The 18,007-nt window shown below is 44.3% G+C and overlaps 1 protein-coding gene across 1 annotated transcript in view; it reads left to right on the top strand.

Moving 5' to 3' along the window:
- Nlg3 (Neuroligin 3) overlaps positions 1 to 18,007 on the top strand; it is a 419,161-nt gene that overhangs the window by 385,455 nt on the left and 15,699 nt on the right. Inside the window, exons 4-7 of the mRNA XM_076788660.1 lie at positions 3,216 to 3,331; positions 8,685 to 8,917; positions 12,203 to 12,415; positions 12,547 to 12,685. Coding sequence (XP_076644775.1) covers positions 3,216 to 3,331; positions 8,685 to 8,917; positions 12,203 to 12,415; positions 12,547 to 12,685 — 701 coding nt within the window. The remainder of the gene's footprint in view (positions 1 to 3,215; positions 3,332 to 8,684; positions 8,918 to 12,202; positions 12,416 to 12,546; positions 12,686 to 18,007) is intronic.

Raw genomic sequence — 18,007 nt, 5'->3', positions numbered from 1 at the left:
TTAATTTCGTTAGACGTAGCAACGACATGTACGAACACGGTGGTATGCATTTGTAATTGATTACTTACTTACTTAAGACGTAAAATGTCTAGAAAAAAAGGCACCCCCTTAAGAGTCGCGGTATTTCGGTATCTGTAAGCTCAACGACCCAGCCTACAGTTCGAGCTAGATGAAAATGATTTTCTCGCGAATGCTTCTTTTTTGGGAAAACTATAAGGTACGTTTCTAACCTTGATCGGGGACCGTCAGCGAGGAGGTTAAATCACGATCGTCAATCTTCGGTATTGGCGAGCGCTGTGTCTCGGTCGGGGCCGAGTATGTAATCCCGTCGCGATGGTTCGCGACGATACATCATTACCCGAGTGAAAGCGGCGGCGTCGACGACGACGACGTGTATTTTGAGAACGGATTTCCGAAGGATTTCCGTCGTGGAAACCGGGTTCGACGGTGGCCGTGATATCCGTGGGTTTTCGGGACGGGAGCCGGTGGTTATCGCGGTTTCGGATGGCTTCGTTAGCGGATCGAGATAACGTTGTTTTCGCGGGCCGGGACAAAAGCGGTCGCGGGGCCGGCATTTTCCCTGGTCGCCTGTTTAATCGGGAACTTGGGAGTCGTTAATCTTCATATTGGACGGCGAACGACTCGCCTCCGAGGAGATTCTCGCCGCGCGAATATTCCACCGTTTGATGAACGGAAGCGGGAGTGATAAGGGAGTCCCTTAAGGGACGAGCCTTTCGTTGCGACCCGGGAATAAAGTGTCGTTCCTCCTACGATATAAATTTCGTCTGTTAGCTTCGGGTAACGTCGTTTCCGGTGAAACCCGCGAACGTTCGTGCATCGACCGATTTTAGATGAAGATGACCTCGAGGAGTCGCGTATTATTCCAGGGAATACGCTCGATTCCGCGACCGACGATGATGCCTGTCGATACGCAGCCGAGAATCTTGCGGCAACGTGATACTTATCGCGAGGCAAGATGCGTCGACCCATTAGCTCCAGTCCTCGCGATCAATGTCCACGTACCAGCAGTTTAGATGACGCCCCTTTGCCGTCCAAGCGCCTGTCACTCAACGGACGGATGCTGACTGACGGTTCACCCCCTCCGCACCCCCTCACTCTCCCCTCCACCGGGAACTAATGCAAACGTTTCTGGAATATCCCCGCGTCTCTTACGATAACGTTGCGTCAACGTCTTCGACGACTATCAAGCGGAGAAATTAATTACAACGGCCGGAGCGCAGCGCACCGCGCCGGCGGGTATCGATTACTTTCGATTTCCTTCCTTTTATTATTTTTTTTTTTTTTCATCCAGCCACCCCTTTCCCCTTGCCTGCCGGCAGTTATCGGAGGGTCAATGAGTCCGATTCAATTGAACGGAACAGTCCAATTATTAGCGTTTCCATGACGAACGAGTGGAAAAACGTTTCCGACAGACTCCATTTGTCCAGGCGAGCGAAGATTCTGTCGAGGCAACGCGTTGTATGCGGCCTGCTTGCTCGATATCCAGTCATGGGAAAATTAACCTGTCAGCTCACCCATTAATATGCATATGTCCTGCTGGTAGCAGGCAAGATGGCGGTACTGCAACATCCGTCACCTAAGAGTACGACACACTTTGGCCTGTATACCAATTAACCTGGATCAATGATAACCTCGTAAATCCCTAAAAGCCCACGCATTCGCTGACTCGTACCGCTTGCGCCACCTTGCCCCGCCGTTTAACGGTCAAACGACTTCATATGTTGCAATTATCGAAATTATACTCATTCGGGGAAAATTATGGAATCGAGTTTTTTGTGCGAGCATCTGTTATTTTGGAAATTACAGGCGTTCGCATTAAATTTAGTGTTGCCAAATATCTTTAATGCTTGGTAGGTTTAGTGTTAATTATTTCTCCGTTGTTTCGATTGCTGTTTATCCTTGAAATCATTTTTATATCGCAGTGCCTGTAGGAAGTCTCGAAAAAGTAGCGCACGTGAATATTTACTAGATTTTCATTTCCACATTGTTGCTGCAATTTGTTTCTATATTCGGGGTATGTTTGATAACATAAAGCGAAGTCAAATTGAGTCGTACCTCTCCTAGTTTTTTTTTCTTTTTGTTACAATAATAATGGAGAAATGTTTTGAAATTCTAACATTTTTATTTGAAAGTCAAATTTTTATTTCTGTCGATATTGAAACTGTGACAATTTCGTCCAAAATAAAAGTGGAATGATAAACCTGGACTCGTTTGAAAGGTTGAATCCTCTACTTTGAAAAAACTAGATTTTTTTAAAAATTAGAAAATATTTTCACGTTAAATTTTGTCTAGCCAGAGGCTTAATCCGTTTGACAACATAAAGTAAAATCAAATTGCGTCGTACCTCTACTAGTTTTTTTTTGTTTGACAAAAATAGTGGGGGCATGTTTTACAATTCTAAAATTTTTATTTGAAAGTAAAATTTATATTTCTGTCGATATTCAAACTGTAATAATTTCGTCCAAAGTACAAGTGGAACGATAAACCTGAACTCCTTTGAAAGCTTGAATCCTCTACTTTTAAAAAATGAATTCTTTAAAAATTAGAAAATATTTTCTCATGAAATTTTGTCTAGCTAGAGGCTTAATCCGTTTGACAACATAAAGTAAAATCAAATTGCATCGTACCACTCCTAGTTTTTTTTTACAAAAATAGTGGGGGCATGTTTTAGAATTCTAAAATTTTTATTTCTGTCGATATTTAAACCGTGATAATTCCGTCAAAAATACAAGTAGAACGATAAACCTGGACTCATTTGAAAATTTGAATTCTCTACTTTGAAATAATAAATTTTTTAAAAATTAGAAAATATTTTCTCATGAAATTTTGTCTAGCTAGAAGCTTAATCCGTTTGACAACATAAAGTAAAATCAAATTGCATTGTACCACTCCTAGTGTTTTTTTACAAAAATAGTGGGGGCATGTTTTAGAATTCTAAAATTTTTATTTCTGTCGATATTTAAACCGTGATAATTCCGTCAAAAATACAAGTAGAACGATAAACCTGGACTCATTTGAAAATTTGAATTCTCTACTTTGAAATAATAAATTTTTTAAAAATTAGAAAATATTTTCTCCATAAATTTTGTCTAGCTTAATCCAGCACTGTGCATTATGTCTCATCAAAGACGCAGGGTTAGGATTCGATAAACCCTTATCGGAATCTCGAATCTATCGGATTGAATTCTTTTCAGGGCTGCTGTTCCATCGCAGTGTGTTGATGTCAGGCAGTGCGCTTTCTCCGTGGGCGCTGGTGAGAGGAGCCGCAAATTACGCTCAGCAAGTTGCCGAACATCTAAATTGCTCATGGGTGAGTACCGGCTGAAGTACATTACATTAAGGTTCCTACTTCGGTGACAACTGCGAACCGAATAATCCGGCGAACGGCTTTCCCAGCGAGGGAAACAATTTCGCGTCCTACAACAATGTGCCCGTTAGTTTAATTCTTTGCGCACACCCCGAACTTCACTGAAAACTAATCGCAAGACGAGCAATAAGTTTAACGAAATTACAGAATGTCCGAACGATTCAAGATGAAACCACGTCTCTGAAAAATAAATGTATAGACTGGTAAGGGCTGTGAAACATTAGGGGAGGGGAGGACTGTTGTAGGAAATGGTTTTCTTATATTCTTCACTCGGCTCATTAAGTCCCGAGCTGTGAAGTAAGACGATCCAGGATATACAAAAGTGTGAAAGAAGGAATTATAAAAATAATTGTATAAACTATTAACCCTTTGCACTCGAAGCTATTTTAACACGAAACATTTCTTCTGACTTAGAATATTGTCCTATATATTTTTTTTTCACGTTATACATACGAAAATGGATCAATTTACTCGTACAATACCGAAACAATTTAATATATATAATTTAATAATGTAAAAAGTATTTTGCAAAATGATACAGCAATTTTTAGTGGTGCCTTACAGTTGCCATTCGAGTGCTAAGGGTTAATGCTAACAATAACAGAAAAAGTGAAACTCCCCCCTTCATAATAAATTGAAGAAATGTTTTTGCTTTGCTTTTTGCTTGTACACAGCCAGAATTATAAATTCTAAAATTTTCATAAAACGAGGAAGAGCATTTTTGTAGAGGCGCTCATTATGCTGAGCGGCCCTAAATTGATCCAGCACATAATCGATCCCCGCTCGAATTGTTAGTCGTTGTGTAGGTGTGGCACGTCAGGCGTTGTTTTAATTGCTGCATCCGTGGCCAGTTTAATTCGAGAGGGTATTTTCGTAGGTTGTATCGGGCCCCGTGAAAACACGAGGAACTCCCGACGGGCAAATGCCGCGTTGCCCAGAGAGCGCATATTAGCTTAATTGAAACGCACCGTTAATATAATTGCTGGTGCGTAACTAACGGACGGAAAAACACCGTTCGCGCCGCCGGTTTAATCTGATAGTTTAATTTATGTCCGTGCGCGTTACGGCTCCGTGTAGCTGTCCGGACGCTGTCGGCCCGGTTGTTTTGTAAATTGTTTGGTCGCGAATGGGAATTCCCTCGCGTGCGAAAGTCGGGCACGAACGTTACGCGACAACAACACTTTCAGACGAATCGAAATTTCCCGCAGCGCGCACGGAAATGGTGTCCGATGCCGATCCCGATCCCGATCCCGATCCCGATCGGGCACGTCGATCTAGATGCAAACGGAGAACCACCGGACACGTATAAATTAACTCGAGAGCCTCGAACCACGGCCGGACAATGAATTTCCCGCGAATAGGGCCGCGAAACAACCGGTATACAAGGTGTTTCGCTAACTGTGGCACAAACTGCCGCAAATGGACTACGTAAACGCGAAGATTTTACGCCCCACTCCCTCCCTCCCCTCCCCTCCCCACGGTGTAATAAACAAGAAACGTAACTTTAGACGCTCGAACGAAATGACCAGTAAAATTTAAACCTCCTGCAAAACGCTTCCTGGCTCGTGAATCTTTCAGATCGTAACGAATGGGCCTAATTACACCTGGGTGCAGTTTCCAAAAGTTAGCGGAATTTTCTACCCTCCGAAAATGGTCGACACTCACTGTGACAACTTCTTCAAGAAAAATAGGACAATGTTGAGTTGGACTCATTTTCAAAACTTGAAGCCTCCACTTTTGGTGGAAGACACTTTTTTGGTAGAAAATACCATGTCTGTGGAAACATTAAACAAATTTTTTCTGGGGGTAAAAGTTGTTGTAACTTCTCAGAAAAGAATCTGGTATATTTGGCAATTTTTCTGGGGACGAAAGTTGTTCTAACTTCTCCGAAAAGAATCTGGTATATTTAGCAATTATTCTGGCGATGAAAGTTGTTCTAATTTTTCAAAAAAGAATCTGGTACATTTGGCAATTTTTCTGGGGATGAAAGTTGTTCTAACTTCTCAAAAAAAAAAAAAGAATCTGGTACATTTGTCAATTTTTCTGGGGATGGAAGTTGTTCTAACTTCTCAAAAAAAAGAATCTGGTTCATTCAGCAATTTTTCTGGGGATGAAAGTTGTTCTAACTTCTCAAAAAAAAGAATCTGGTTCATTCAACAATTTTTCTGGGGATGAAAGTTGTTCTAACTTCTCAATATAAAAAAAAATCTGGTACCTTTAGGAATTTTTCTGATGATGAAAGTTATTCTAACTTCTCAGAAAAGAATCTGAAACATTTAGCAATTTTTCTGGTGACAAAAGTTGTTCTAACTTCTCAAAAAAAAAATCTGGTACATTTAGCAATTTTTCTGGGGACAAAAGTTGTTCTAACTTCTCAAAAAAAGAAAATCTGAGACATATAGCAATTTTTCAATGAAAGATAGAGATCAGTTCGTCAACAGTTGTGGATGTCTGACCAAAACAGAGGCTGTACCACTGAATTGCGTGTTCCTTGAAAGTCCGCCAGCCTATTTCAGGAGACGTTCGGCGTGCATAGCGCGGCGCGGTTACGTCAGCGAAAAATCGAAAACCGATATGGCGGCTGGAGTGGCGCGTGGTCCTTCATAATTTCCATCGTCCTGCAATTTCGTGTTTCTAACTCGAAGGATGTAACGACATCGCCGGATACGCGGCTCGACGGTATCGCGATCGAGGTTTTTATCGAACGACATCGAGAGGCAATATCGATGCGTGTCGGATGCTTACGGCCACTTCGCCGTTACCCGTTCCGCGTAGGCGAGCCTAAACAGCCCCTCGATTTTCAGCCGTTTGAAAATAACGATTAAACGCGGGGCCCGGGATAAACGTGCTCGATTGTTCCCCCCTCCCTTTTCTCTCTCTCTCTCTCTCTCTCTCTCTCTTTTTCTCACTCTGGCCCCGCATCCATCGAGCGGAAAAAAGTGGATTCGGTCGAAATGGAAAACGGGATGGAATCATGCTGCGGCGGCGGATACTCGCAGCTGGGATTGATTGAATTTGATTCGTGGGAAAAATGACGAAATTAATTTCGCCGTGGGATTCGACTGTGGGCTGGACAGGATTAGAAAAGGGTGTCGTGCCGGGGAATTGGTAGCGATTAAATTCCAGAGGTTGGCAACCTGCAATTCGATGACAGTTCGCCAGATTTTCCGAAAGAAATATTAGAAAATTGCGAAAAAGTTGTGGCACTTGTTATTCACATTTTTCTGATCAAAACTAATCGAAACGTAACATAATCGTTGGCGCAACAAGCAATTTGGTAGAACTTCGATCAACTGAATCGACGGTACGAACCAATTATCCGAACACGCGTCTGACGAAAACAGCTCAATGTAAACCGATCCGTACACAACGCTATTCATTATACAAATCAGCAAAAACTTAGTGTACCGTAACCAGCTAGCTGTTTCATTGTCCAAACATTCGTACGCCGCTAATTGATACTAATAATCGAGGCTCTACTGTATCGTTTCAACAAGCAAATATGATCCAAATCGTATTAGAGATGTGCTATTGATGCTGATATCGATAACATGATACTTCGATATATCGATGATATCATTAAAGCGAACATGGCCAGAAGATTTATCATTTAATTCTATTTATTTCTCTATGCGAGCTGATTACTAATAATTAGTAAACTGAATAGCAACAAGCTGGGGTAAAATAGAAATTTATTTTCTTTCTCAACCCTTTGCACTCGGCGCTATTTCAATTCTAAAACTAAATTTTTCTTCCGTCTACGAATATTTTCATTTTATTCATACGGAACTGATCCGATTTCCACATGTGATATTTACATGTTTAGTAATCTTTTGAGTACAAATTTTGTAATATTTTTTGTAATTTCTTTGAAGTAATGTCACAACAATTTTTAGTGGTGCTTCAGAGTCACCACTCGAGTGCAAAGGGTTAATACGTTTAATAGGTTGAAAATAATGTAACAGTATCATTAAATTCCTCTAATATTTTTACTGTCTTAAATTACACCTACTCAATTTTGTCATAAACGCGTATAATCCGCTGTCTACTAATAAAAACATGAATTTATATCGTTGAGTATCAATAAGACAACCGAGACAGCTAAATTGTGCCATGTTTGGTGTCGTTTCATTCCTAAAAATGTGACGAATGTGTCGGTGAAAGTTCCATGAAGAAATAAAATCAGGAACAACAAAGTTTTACCATTGACACTAGAACTACCGAGCGATAAATGCGACTGACGTATATTCCTTTGTAACAAGACTGTGCCCATTCAGACGTCATACAACTTTTATGATAATATGTGCTTCAACGAAGAGGTTCATTAAAAAATTTCCACAATTTTAACATTTTTACAATTCCAGTAATTGTAAAAGAAAAAATTAGGAACCAGTCATTTTGACTGGTCCTGTAGTTCTAGTGTTAACTTGGTATCGTTTCGCCGACATGTCGACGTTTCGTGTAGTCGTTGTCCTCTTCAGCGTTGAACGCAAGCGTCAACAGATCGATGACTGCCATCAGTACACGACGCGGATGACATTCTTCGCATTAATCGCGACATTAGCCGTAGCCTCGTCGATGCAAAAGTTGCGCGTTGAAAGTGTCGGGTTGACGCTCCGCGTCGCTCCGCGCCGCTCCGCTCCGCGGCCCTAGCAGCATGCGAAAATGCGTAGCCGGACCACCGCATGCAATCCCGAACACAATAACAGCGGGCCTTTGGTGCTCAAACGGAAGCGAACCGGCTAACGATTTCTCCCCGGGATTCCCGGCGGGATCTCCAGCGAAACGTACACCCCCGAAAATGGTTAACGAAGCCCCGGTAAACGGATGTTCCGCGCAATGGAACGCAGTGACGCCGCACGGACCGATGCGCCGATTGACTTTAATTCGGCTCCACGCAAATGAATTGCTTTAGCGTCCGGACAGTAATCGCCTTTGGAAATCCTGCATCGGCAGCTAGACGTAGCTCGGGCTCCGCAATCGAATGTCGAACGGTGCGATTCGTGGCTAGGAAATCGTTGCCCGGAGAGACACTCGCCTGGAAACTCGTCGCGTGTCCCGTGCGCATCCTAGATGTCCCCCTATTTTTTTTTTTTTTTTTTTCTTTTTCGTTGTACCGAAGAAAAGTAGCAAGCTGTTGCTGCGCCGGGAGTCGCGTTCACGATCGATCGGCAATTGCGACGAAATCTCAAAGACAAACGGGTCTTTGTGAGCCGACGCGACGCGACGCTGTAAGCGGAAACCCTGTTCCTACGAGACCCTATCGGACGCAAACTAACGTGTTCTGTTTGTTCAGGCCGCAGCTAATCCTCAGGCATTGCTTAGATGCCTGAGAGAAGTGCCACTGAACGCGCTGGTCTCCGTGCCCGTCAAGGGGCTGGAATTCGCCCCCGCTTTCGGACCCAGTATAGACGGTGTCGTGATCGATCCCGGTGATCCAGAAGATCAGGACTTCACCGTACAAGTCGACACGATCAATACGCTGAACAACATCCTGCTCCGGAAGGACGCCGTAGCCAAACTGTCCAGGTATTTCCGAACGACTTTGTCTTTTAACGAGTTCCCGTACCTGTGTCCCTCCCTGTTGCGAATTTTCTACTTTTCTTTTCTATTTTCCTGTGTACATCTAAGAATTAATAACTAATAATTAAGAGGCCAGCCACTGACTTAAGATCCGTCTTGCTCTTGATCCGACGGGTCCTAAGTCTGTGACTGAACTTGTCACATTTTTTGCTCTGTATTATCATAAATTCTGACGCCAGAAACGTCAAGTTTTTGGCTTCATTTCGCAGAGAATCAAGACAAAATATAGCTCAATTTGTAGCTGGAGATATTTTCTAGCGCGCGCTACTCTCGGTTTCATCCAGAAAACTCATCCAATGGCGTAACAATGCTTGGATTCCACGGCACGCACGTCGTCAATTTTTGGCCTACTTCTAACGCTTATGTTACCAAATATCTGCATAATCTCGTCAGCTGATGACCAGCACGCGCTGGATTGAACCATCCTCTCTCGAACGAGCCCTTTCCCGGCGAAAAATATTCTCATACAAGGACGAAAAGTTGAGTTGCACGTGAAACCATTTTTCGTCTATTGTTGTCGGTAATGTAGTCACTCTACCTTATCGCGAATCCACGGAGTCTTGGCTCTTAATAAAAATTGTCAGTTACGAGGTACGGGAGTTACATAAAAATACATTTCTGCTCTTAGTAATTCTGTTAATAATTTCTTCTGTTTTGAGCTTCACCTATTTTCGCCCTAAATGCAGAAAATCCGCAAATTTCGTTCCGCGATGATGCTTGTGTGTCGTCTGATGTAAAATGCACCATGTCCCCTTCGGAATAGTGATCTCGCGAAGCTCTACCGGATGCGAGATGAAAATAGTGTCAGACGAAAATTTAGCCACGCTATGAGTGACACGTTCCCTTTCTGCAGTTACAAATGTCCTGCCATGATATTCCATATCTAGACTTGACTTTACATGCACTGTGAACTAAAGATGTCAGACCAAATCTCCTCGTTCCGTAGTATTTTGCAGATCCTCCGAGTCAGATACTCAAATGTCCGAAAAGTTACACGGCATTGTAACAATGTAGTAACGATAAGAATTAAATTACACGTTCTGTAATTTAATGAAAACTGTGAATTCAAAAATTTCTCTACCAATCGAATTACACTGAATTCTCGATATATGTCAACAACACGGGTCTTGTATCGTCCAGGAGCCATACCCGAGCCGCGTTATCTCTCGAGCTTCGTGACACCTCACGGGGTATACCCCGCGGTAGTGGGGATAATTCCGCGACGTTTATCATGCAGGCCTTGGCGACATATATCGAGAAATGACTGTATAAGAGATTTTCGACTTCCAAAATTTGCGGCACGTTGCAAAATAATATTATCCTCCCCCATTCGTCAGGGAACCAGTTCAATAGTTCCGACGGTCAGTGTATTTCTTCCATCGGACGCGTTCACCAATCTCTCCGCGCCGGTGAAAACACGGCTCGAACGCCGAGCAGAAAGGAAGATCGGTTAACGCGTGCTGGAAACTCATTACTGGACTTCGGTTAAGGGTGGAGGTGGCGAGAGGGGGTTGCTTTCGTTCGACCCTGTGATAAATAGAACGTTTTCGCGAGCCTGCCCCCTCTCTCTCTCTCTCTCTCTCTCCCTCCCACGTCCGTCCGGCCGTCATTCTATGAATTCCTTCTATTTCTTCGTCTCGCCATCGGCTCCCTTCTGCTCCGCAGCTTTCAACCCCGCCGCGCTAGGCGACACCCCTCGTAAACTTTTTCGAATACATTGTCCTGCATCCCCCTTTCTCGGACTCCTTTCGACCATGGCCGTCCATTATCTTCGGGCTCTTTGTACCCAGCCAGTTCCTTTATTTCTCACCCTTACACTCAACCCCCGCATCCTGTCGCGTCCTGCGATCCCCGCCGACGACTCGGTCTCCTCTCGTCCCGCCCTCGTTCGAACCGTTCGTATTATTTCGCTTTCCCCACCCCCGCGACCACTCTTCCCCCCACCCCCAACCCCCCGACGGATATACTACTTTTAATTACTGCGTTTTTGTCGCACGCCCCTCGACCACCGTTCCTACCCTCGTCAGGAAACGAGTTCTCAACCCCCTCGCTAGTTTTTGATACACTGGCCCTTCTTTTGACAGCGATCTACAGTCTGAGACAAAAAAACACCCTTTCAGTTCGTTCGGTTTCATTTGCCAGCTAACATAATTCAGGAAAATGTAGATTTTCAAGACGAAATGGACTGTTCGGAAAGAATTGTAATTGCGACGTGAACGCGGAAGGACGACCAGAAAACCGTTCCGGATTTTCAACAACTTTGAAAAGCCCTTTGCGATCCATTACAGCTGTGCATATTTACGAGCCAACGGCGATGCTTCGGAGGGGTTTTTATGCTCACAAATAATTAACGAATGCGGAGCGGTAGTGGATATTAACGAGGATTCTATTTGCCGATGAATATTTATGAATTATTAGACGCGTCCGGCAGTGTATATTTATTCTATCGCTGGGGATCGAAATGATCGGTAAACACGAACAACGTTGACCGTAATGAGCCCCCACCCTTTGCCTGCCGTCTGTCAACAAGATATTATTGACCGAACAAATTAATTCGTTGACTTTCTTTTTGTAAACGGACTCTACACTTTAATTGTCGCGAAACCGAGGAACAATTCCACCTACGGATCGCACGAATACAACATAAATAAGGCGAATATCTCGAAAAGTATGAAAAGCGTAAAACACGTGTTCAAGGATTTCGAGGGGAAAAGAGGGGGGCCGTATCAGTTTTTTATTTGGCGTTTTCAAGGTCATTTGAAGGTCAACTTTGTTTTTTCAAATGGAAAGACCTACTTTCTGTATCATGAATCGATAGACTATCGCATTCTGAGTAAAACTGTATTGACCTCCATATGTCCTAAATCTGATAGTTAACGAGATATTATCGAAATAATTTTCTTTCTTCTTTGGATAATATCTCGTTAACTATTAGGTTTAGGACATATGAAGGTCAACGCTTTTATACTCAGATTTTGATACTCTATCGATCTATGGTATAAAAAACGGGACATTCCATTTAAAAAAACAAAGTTGACCTTCAAATGACCTTGAAAACGCCACCCAAATAAAAGACTGATACCGCCCCCCTCTTTCCCACTCGAGATCCTTGGACACGCGTTCTACGCTTTTTTAATATCTTTCATACTTTTCGAGATATTCGCCTGGAAAGTTTTCAAACGAACACCCTACAAATCGAGACGTCGCTGCATACATTCCCAATGATTTCAGGTACGACCTAATGATCGGTGTGGTGCGGTCGGAAGCGTACTTCTCGTTGACGGCGAACGACGCGCAGTACGGGATCGAGGCCGACAGAAGGACGAAGATTCTCAGGGAGTTCGTTCGCAACACGTACACGTACCACCAAGCGGAGATCCTTGCGACGATCATCAACGAGTACACCGACTGGGAGCGGCCGGTGCAGCATCCGGTGAACATAAAGTAAGAGAGCACCGCGACGCTTCGCGATAGTAAAAACCGCGAATTACATTTGACGAGGGCCCCTCGATCAGGCGGCATTAACATTTCAATTTCGTGCCGGGGGATAAAAGGATATCTTCCCAATTTTCCAGGGATGAAACGCTCGAGGCTTTAGGGGATGCGAACACGGTGGCGCCAGCTACGAGGACCGCGGACCTCCACAGTCAATCCCACCGAAATTCTTACCTCTATGTGTTCGATTATCAGACGAAATTCGGCGACTACCCACAGGTACGTCTTAGAAGTCGTAATAAAGCCTCCCGAGTTGAAGAACCCTCGAGCAATGCCGTTCGAGCATGGAGGCGAAGAGTTGCCTGTTATTTAATCGGCGTGGCCGGTTATTAACCCACATATTTTATCACTAACGATGACGCATCGCGCTCTTTCCCCGCATACTCGCCGTTCGTTCAGATTTATCTCCCATTCTTCGCGACATAACGACATGTCCCGCTCCCCGGTTCAACTCCCTTTCCGTTGCCACGCAAAGGCGAATCTTCACTTTGAATATGCGCGTCCTCCATGCGTTCCCCCACCAACGTCTCCTTCGTGCAGCGCGCAACTCCGCTGCGCAGCGGTGCCTCGTGGATGTGGATAGACAGCATAAGCCGCTCGCTTATAGCGGGAGGGGAGAGACGGAGGCACCGCTGCGCAGCGAAGGTGCGCGCTGCACGAAAGAGACGTTGGTGGGGGAAACGTTTTGTCCGCGACAGACATGCGTGTGCCCATCACTGGTCTGAACTGAATTACTAATTTCCCGGATAAACCGCGACGCAGTGGAGAAACTTTGCTCCCCCCGTAGCGGCGCTCTAGATGTTCTGGAAAAATCCAGCAGCCGCCGCGGAATGATTTTAATGGGAAACGAAGTAATTACGGCCACGCCGCGGGAACCGGAAGCGAAAGTTTTATAAGCTTCGCGAATTCGCATATGAAATTTTAATATCGTTACGTTCCCGCTACGGAATTACCGAGCCTGAAATTATCTCGGAGCTTGACGATACGGTTGTTCAACTTTTAACGAAATCAGGCAACTCACTGTCCCGTTCTGATCTAGCGGAGAGCGAATTCTTTCCGCCGGCGAAGGGACGGGGATCACGAGCTGTTCGGGGAAGATCGAGTGAAAGAGAAAAAAAAAATGAAATTCGAGCTGGATCGCTCATTTTCGACGATCCGTCGCGGCGCCGATTTCCATCGTTCAAGAATGGAAAGTGCTGCTTATACGACAGCTCGAAGCCAATTCTAAAATCGAATAACTTGGAATTGGCTGAGCGAGGGAAAGAGCAACTGGGGGGTGGGGGGTGGGGGTGAGTCGTTTAAGACTCTCGGCAATTTTTGCGGAGGGGCGGCTGCGATGGCGGCGGCGGCGGCGGCTGCACCATTTTCGCATCTAATATTGCCAGAGGGTGTATGTTTCCCGCGAAACCGGAACCGCACAATTTTTGTAGAACGGCCGCCAGGTTATTTTCCGTCTAATTACCTTTTTCTCCGAGCATAAAATCTCTAATTTCCAGCATCCTGCAACTAACTTCCATGGCGTCAACACTCCGCAACAGTTGTCGTAACAAGAGAAGAATTTTTTAAATAAGCCCATTCTACATTGTCACGCGTGATATTTTTAAACTCGTGGAAAATGAGAACGGCGGCCGCGTGTAATCTATGGAAAGGACTAATTAGACGTTGACAAACAGAAGTTTTTTAATTTAATTAGCCGTAAATGGCGAAGGAAGAAATGACATTTTGCCATTTTCTTCATATAAAATTAATACTCGGGAATCTCTCACAGAGAGTTTTACATCTCTATTCTTGCCGTAGGATGGCGGATCTTAAAATAAAAATTTTCCAACGTTTCCGTCGATTATCTCGGAAACGAGGCGTCGAAGAAAAAACTGTTGTTCCCTGTTTTCGACTGGTACCATAATTTCGAGAACCGGCGTTCATCTTAATTAATTACGCGATCCACCTTCGCAGGCGCGAATCGCACAATTTTTCCTCACGTGTCCCCCCAATTACCGGCGGTCCTTCAGCTCTCTGTGTACACGTGTAATCGGCAAACGGAAGTTTAATCTAAATTCCGCTTCCAGCCAGTCTTTACACAGCTCCGCTTTGATGGTAACGCGCACACAGCCGACGCGAAGCGACGCGACGCGACGCGAGGCGCGCCGCTTTGGGCATTCAGCACGCGGCCGAACAGAAATTTTTCACGGAGGGAAAGGAACCTCGAAGACCCTTTTCAGGCGAGTCGCTTCCTTCGTTATCCAATTTTGCGTTTCCTGGTCCCGGAAATGCCTGAGAAAAAAGACTAATCCATTCTGCTCCTCGATTCAACGCCGCATCTACTTCCTCCGAATTATTTGCAAACGCATTATGGGGGGGGGGGGCAGTCTCGCGTGAACTCTACAAAATTTAATAATTTTCCGTGAATTTCTTACAATTTTCTATGTACAGTGATTTCTCTATATACGTCGCCATAGTCTACATGATAAATGTCGCGGAATTATCCCCACTACCGGGGAGTGTAAACACAAGCTCGTTGACATATATCGCGAATTCACTGTACCTCTAATTTCCTGCGGTTTAATGTCCTTCGGACATTATCAATGATGGATTGGACTTAGGCCACTTTCAAACTGATGGTTTTAGTTATTGAACTAACTGCGAAAACTGATGTGTACAAAATTATCGTAGGGGAAGGTAGCCTAATTTGGACCACTATGTGTGATTTTGGATAGGCATCTTGTTATACAATGTTTCCACTTATTTGACTAAGTGAAAAATTAGTTATTTCGACGTAAGAGTGAAAGCCGTTAATTCATCCAAACGTAAGTAATTACAAGTTTTGTTATATCATCACAGAGTTTACATATTTATCTATAATTTGCAGTTACAATTTTGAGAGGTTATGTTAGATTTCGGTTTCTGTACAATATCAAACATTAAACGTTAAACATTTGTTCCAATTGTCGTGAAGAATGCTGATGGTCCAATTTAGGAAACTAGCGGTTCAATTTAGGAAACCGGTTTCCTTATTTGGACCGATGACACGATCTTTTTGAATTCATTTTTCACGGTTATAAACGTTTTTTAAAATTTAATAGATGGTATTATTTTGAAGGTACACTTAGTGAGTTTCTTTTCTACCTAATTTTTAACGACACTTCTTATGTATCTCTATATACTGGAACATATAAAATTGGTCCAAATTAGGCTACCTTCCCCTATATACTCAAATGTTGTTTATGACAAGCTAACTTGAAGTTGTACACGTAATTACGGGCAACGAAAAATAATTGACAAATGGACTTAGGCCACTTTCAACACAAACGGCTCAAATGTTTAAAAATCGCACGAACGCCCAACTAGAAACCCGAAAAATTCCATAAAATCAAAGTAAGTTATTTAATGAAATAAAAATTGCAAAAAATTAAATGTACGATACTGAGTAATCCTCCAAACTTTCTTCCGTGTTACTGTTGTTAAAAATTCATTTTAAAACCTGCACAAATAATTCCGTCACCCACATATAGGTGACGCGGCGCCGAACGTGTTAATATTTCATGACAAGAACAGGTAGATGAAGCATGAAACAATAGAAGGACAAAAGGGATAGCGTCTTAGCTTGTCGGAATGACGAAAGTAGGAAACAAATTTTTGTAATTTCATGTATAATTCCAGTGCGTCGCGATCGATGCAGAACCTTTCTCGATTTCGCACAAAGACCCGCGGTCTAATTATTGGAATATCCGACCGCGCAGATACTTCCTTCGCGCGGCGCGTTCCACCGGTAAAGTGTTTCGAAACTCCGTTTAATACTGCAGTTCTGGCCACATAAATTTGCAAGAAATATCATCGTGCATCTTACGGTTCATTGAGCGGGAGCTTGCACTCGACTCAGACAGAAGGCATTTCACGTTCGCAGCCATTTCCCCGGGCTTCCGTTCCGCGCGTGCAAAGTGCCGCAGTTTAGCGGAGGCGAAGTCGTACAACCACCCCCACCCCCACCCCCCACCCCCCACACCCCCGAAACTCGATTCCCCATTCACGAATTTCATTTGGCGACGAAACGGCACTGCCGAAGAACCGTGAGGAGAGTTTCCTTCGGTCGGATACGATACTGTGTTGTTGCGGCCATGAAAAACGGGCTTTTTCTAATTACGAAGCGGCGAGTTCCGGCGCGCGATCCCATCAATGCCCGGATTTTAATTAATCGGACGCCAGACTTGTAAACCAGCCGGGAAACATTCTACGCCGCACCGCGCCGCACCGCGTCGATCCTCGATCCGCCCACGTCGATCGATCTATGTTTCATTTCGCGAGTCCCGTGAAAGATTTTATCGACGGAACGGTTTTCCCGGCGATTTCAACTGGACATTAATCAGTCCCGGATTGTGTTTCTCCGCGTCTTTCCGCGCTTCGCAGTCGCTCGATGCCCGAAAACCATGTGTTAAATCCTTCTACCGGTATCCTAGATCGGGCCGCGTTCTACTTTACCGACAGTGACCCCCTGGTTTGCGTCCCCGATACAGTGATTTCTCCATATAAGCCGCCAGAATCTGGAGGATAAATGTCGCGGAGTTATCCCCACTATTGCGGGGTATACCCCGTGAAGGGCCACGAATTATATGCTTTTACCGACATTCTTTATGCATTTATGGCTGCTGAAAATTTTCAAAAAATACTATAATATAAAATTCCACAGAGTGTACGATTTTTATTTATTACAAAGATTGCTACCACTGAAAATTAGATCTTATTTGTTACCGATTTCCGAAAATTTGCCTGCAAAAATTGAAAATTGCATAAACTAGTATCGACTAATATGAAGTCGAGTGATAAGTTCGACCGTTTTATATTTTTCTGCCAGCTTCAGTCGCTTCCAGTAATTCCTGAAGACATATTGCGCAAACAGCGTCGACGTAACCATTGTCGAGGAAGTCGCTGTCGGTCAAGTAGAACGTAGCACTCGTATTAGCCGGCGTGATCCCGCGGCCGATTTATGCTAGGTATTTCTACTTAGGAAGTTTAAATATTCGAAGTTATGTTTGAGAAGTTGAAAGCGGATTTAACGAATGAATCACAGGGCGGGAGATTTGATAAGAGTTTTCCGAAAACTCCGGTCCCTCTCGCAGGAAACCAGTTCCTTGGCTGAAAATCCGGAAACTTTGGTTCCGAATTAATTCCATTAGCAGGGTTGCGTCGCGTCGCTATCTGCGACAAATACCCCAACCCACGGGGGCCGGTTTCTTCGCAATTAACGTCGCCGGGCCGTTCCGGGCCGCGGTTTCCTTTTTCAATCCAGCTTTAAACAAGCCGTTCCCCCCTCGTTCCTCCCCACCCCTATCACGGCAATTTCCGACGGGGGAGGAGGGAGGGTCGCGCGACGCGTTTTCCTCGGAAATCGTAACGCTATCGGCGATAATAACCGGGACATCCGTGGCGAACCGAAACTCCCAACGGAAACGCCGAGTTCTAACGTGACACACAACCGATCGCGTTCCCCCGTAATTTTACAATTTCCCCTCGCGTATCCGTTTCCTGAGCGAACCGACGCGCGCAAGA

This window comes from Halictus rubicundus, chromosome 5 (genome assembly GCF_050948215.1).
Source record: "Halictus rubicundus isolate RS-2024b chromosome 5, iyHalRubi1_principal, whole genome shotgun sequence".
NCBI lineage: Eukaryota > Metazoa > Arthropoda > Insecta > Hymenoptera > Halictidae > Halictus > Halictus rubicundus.
The sequence above is the reverse complement of the archived record's forward strand: the minus strand, read 5'-3'. Positions and strand labels throughout refer to the sequence as shown.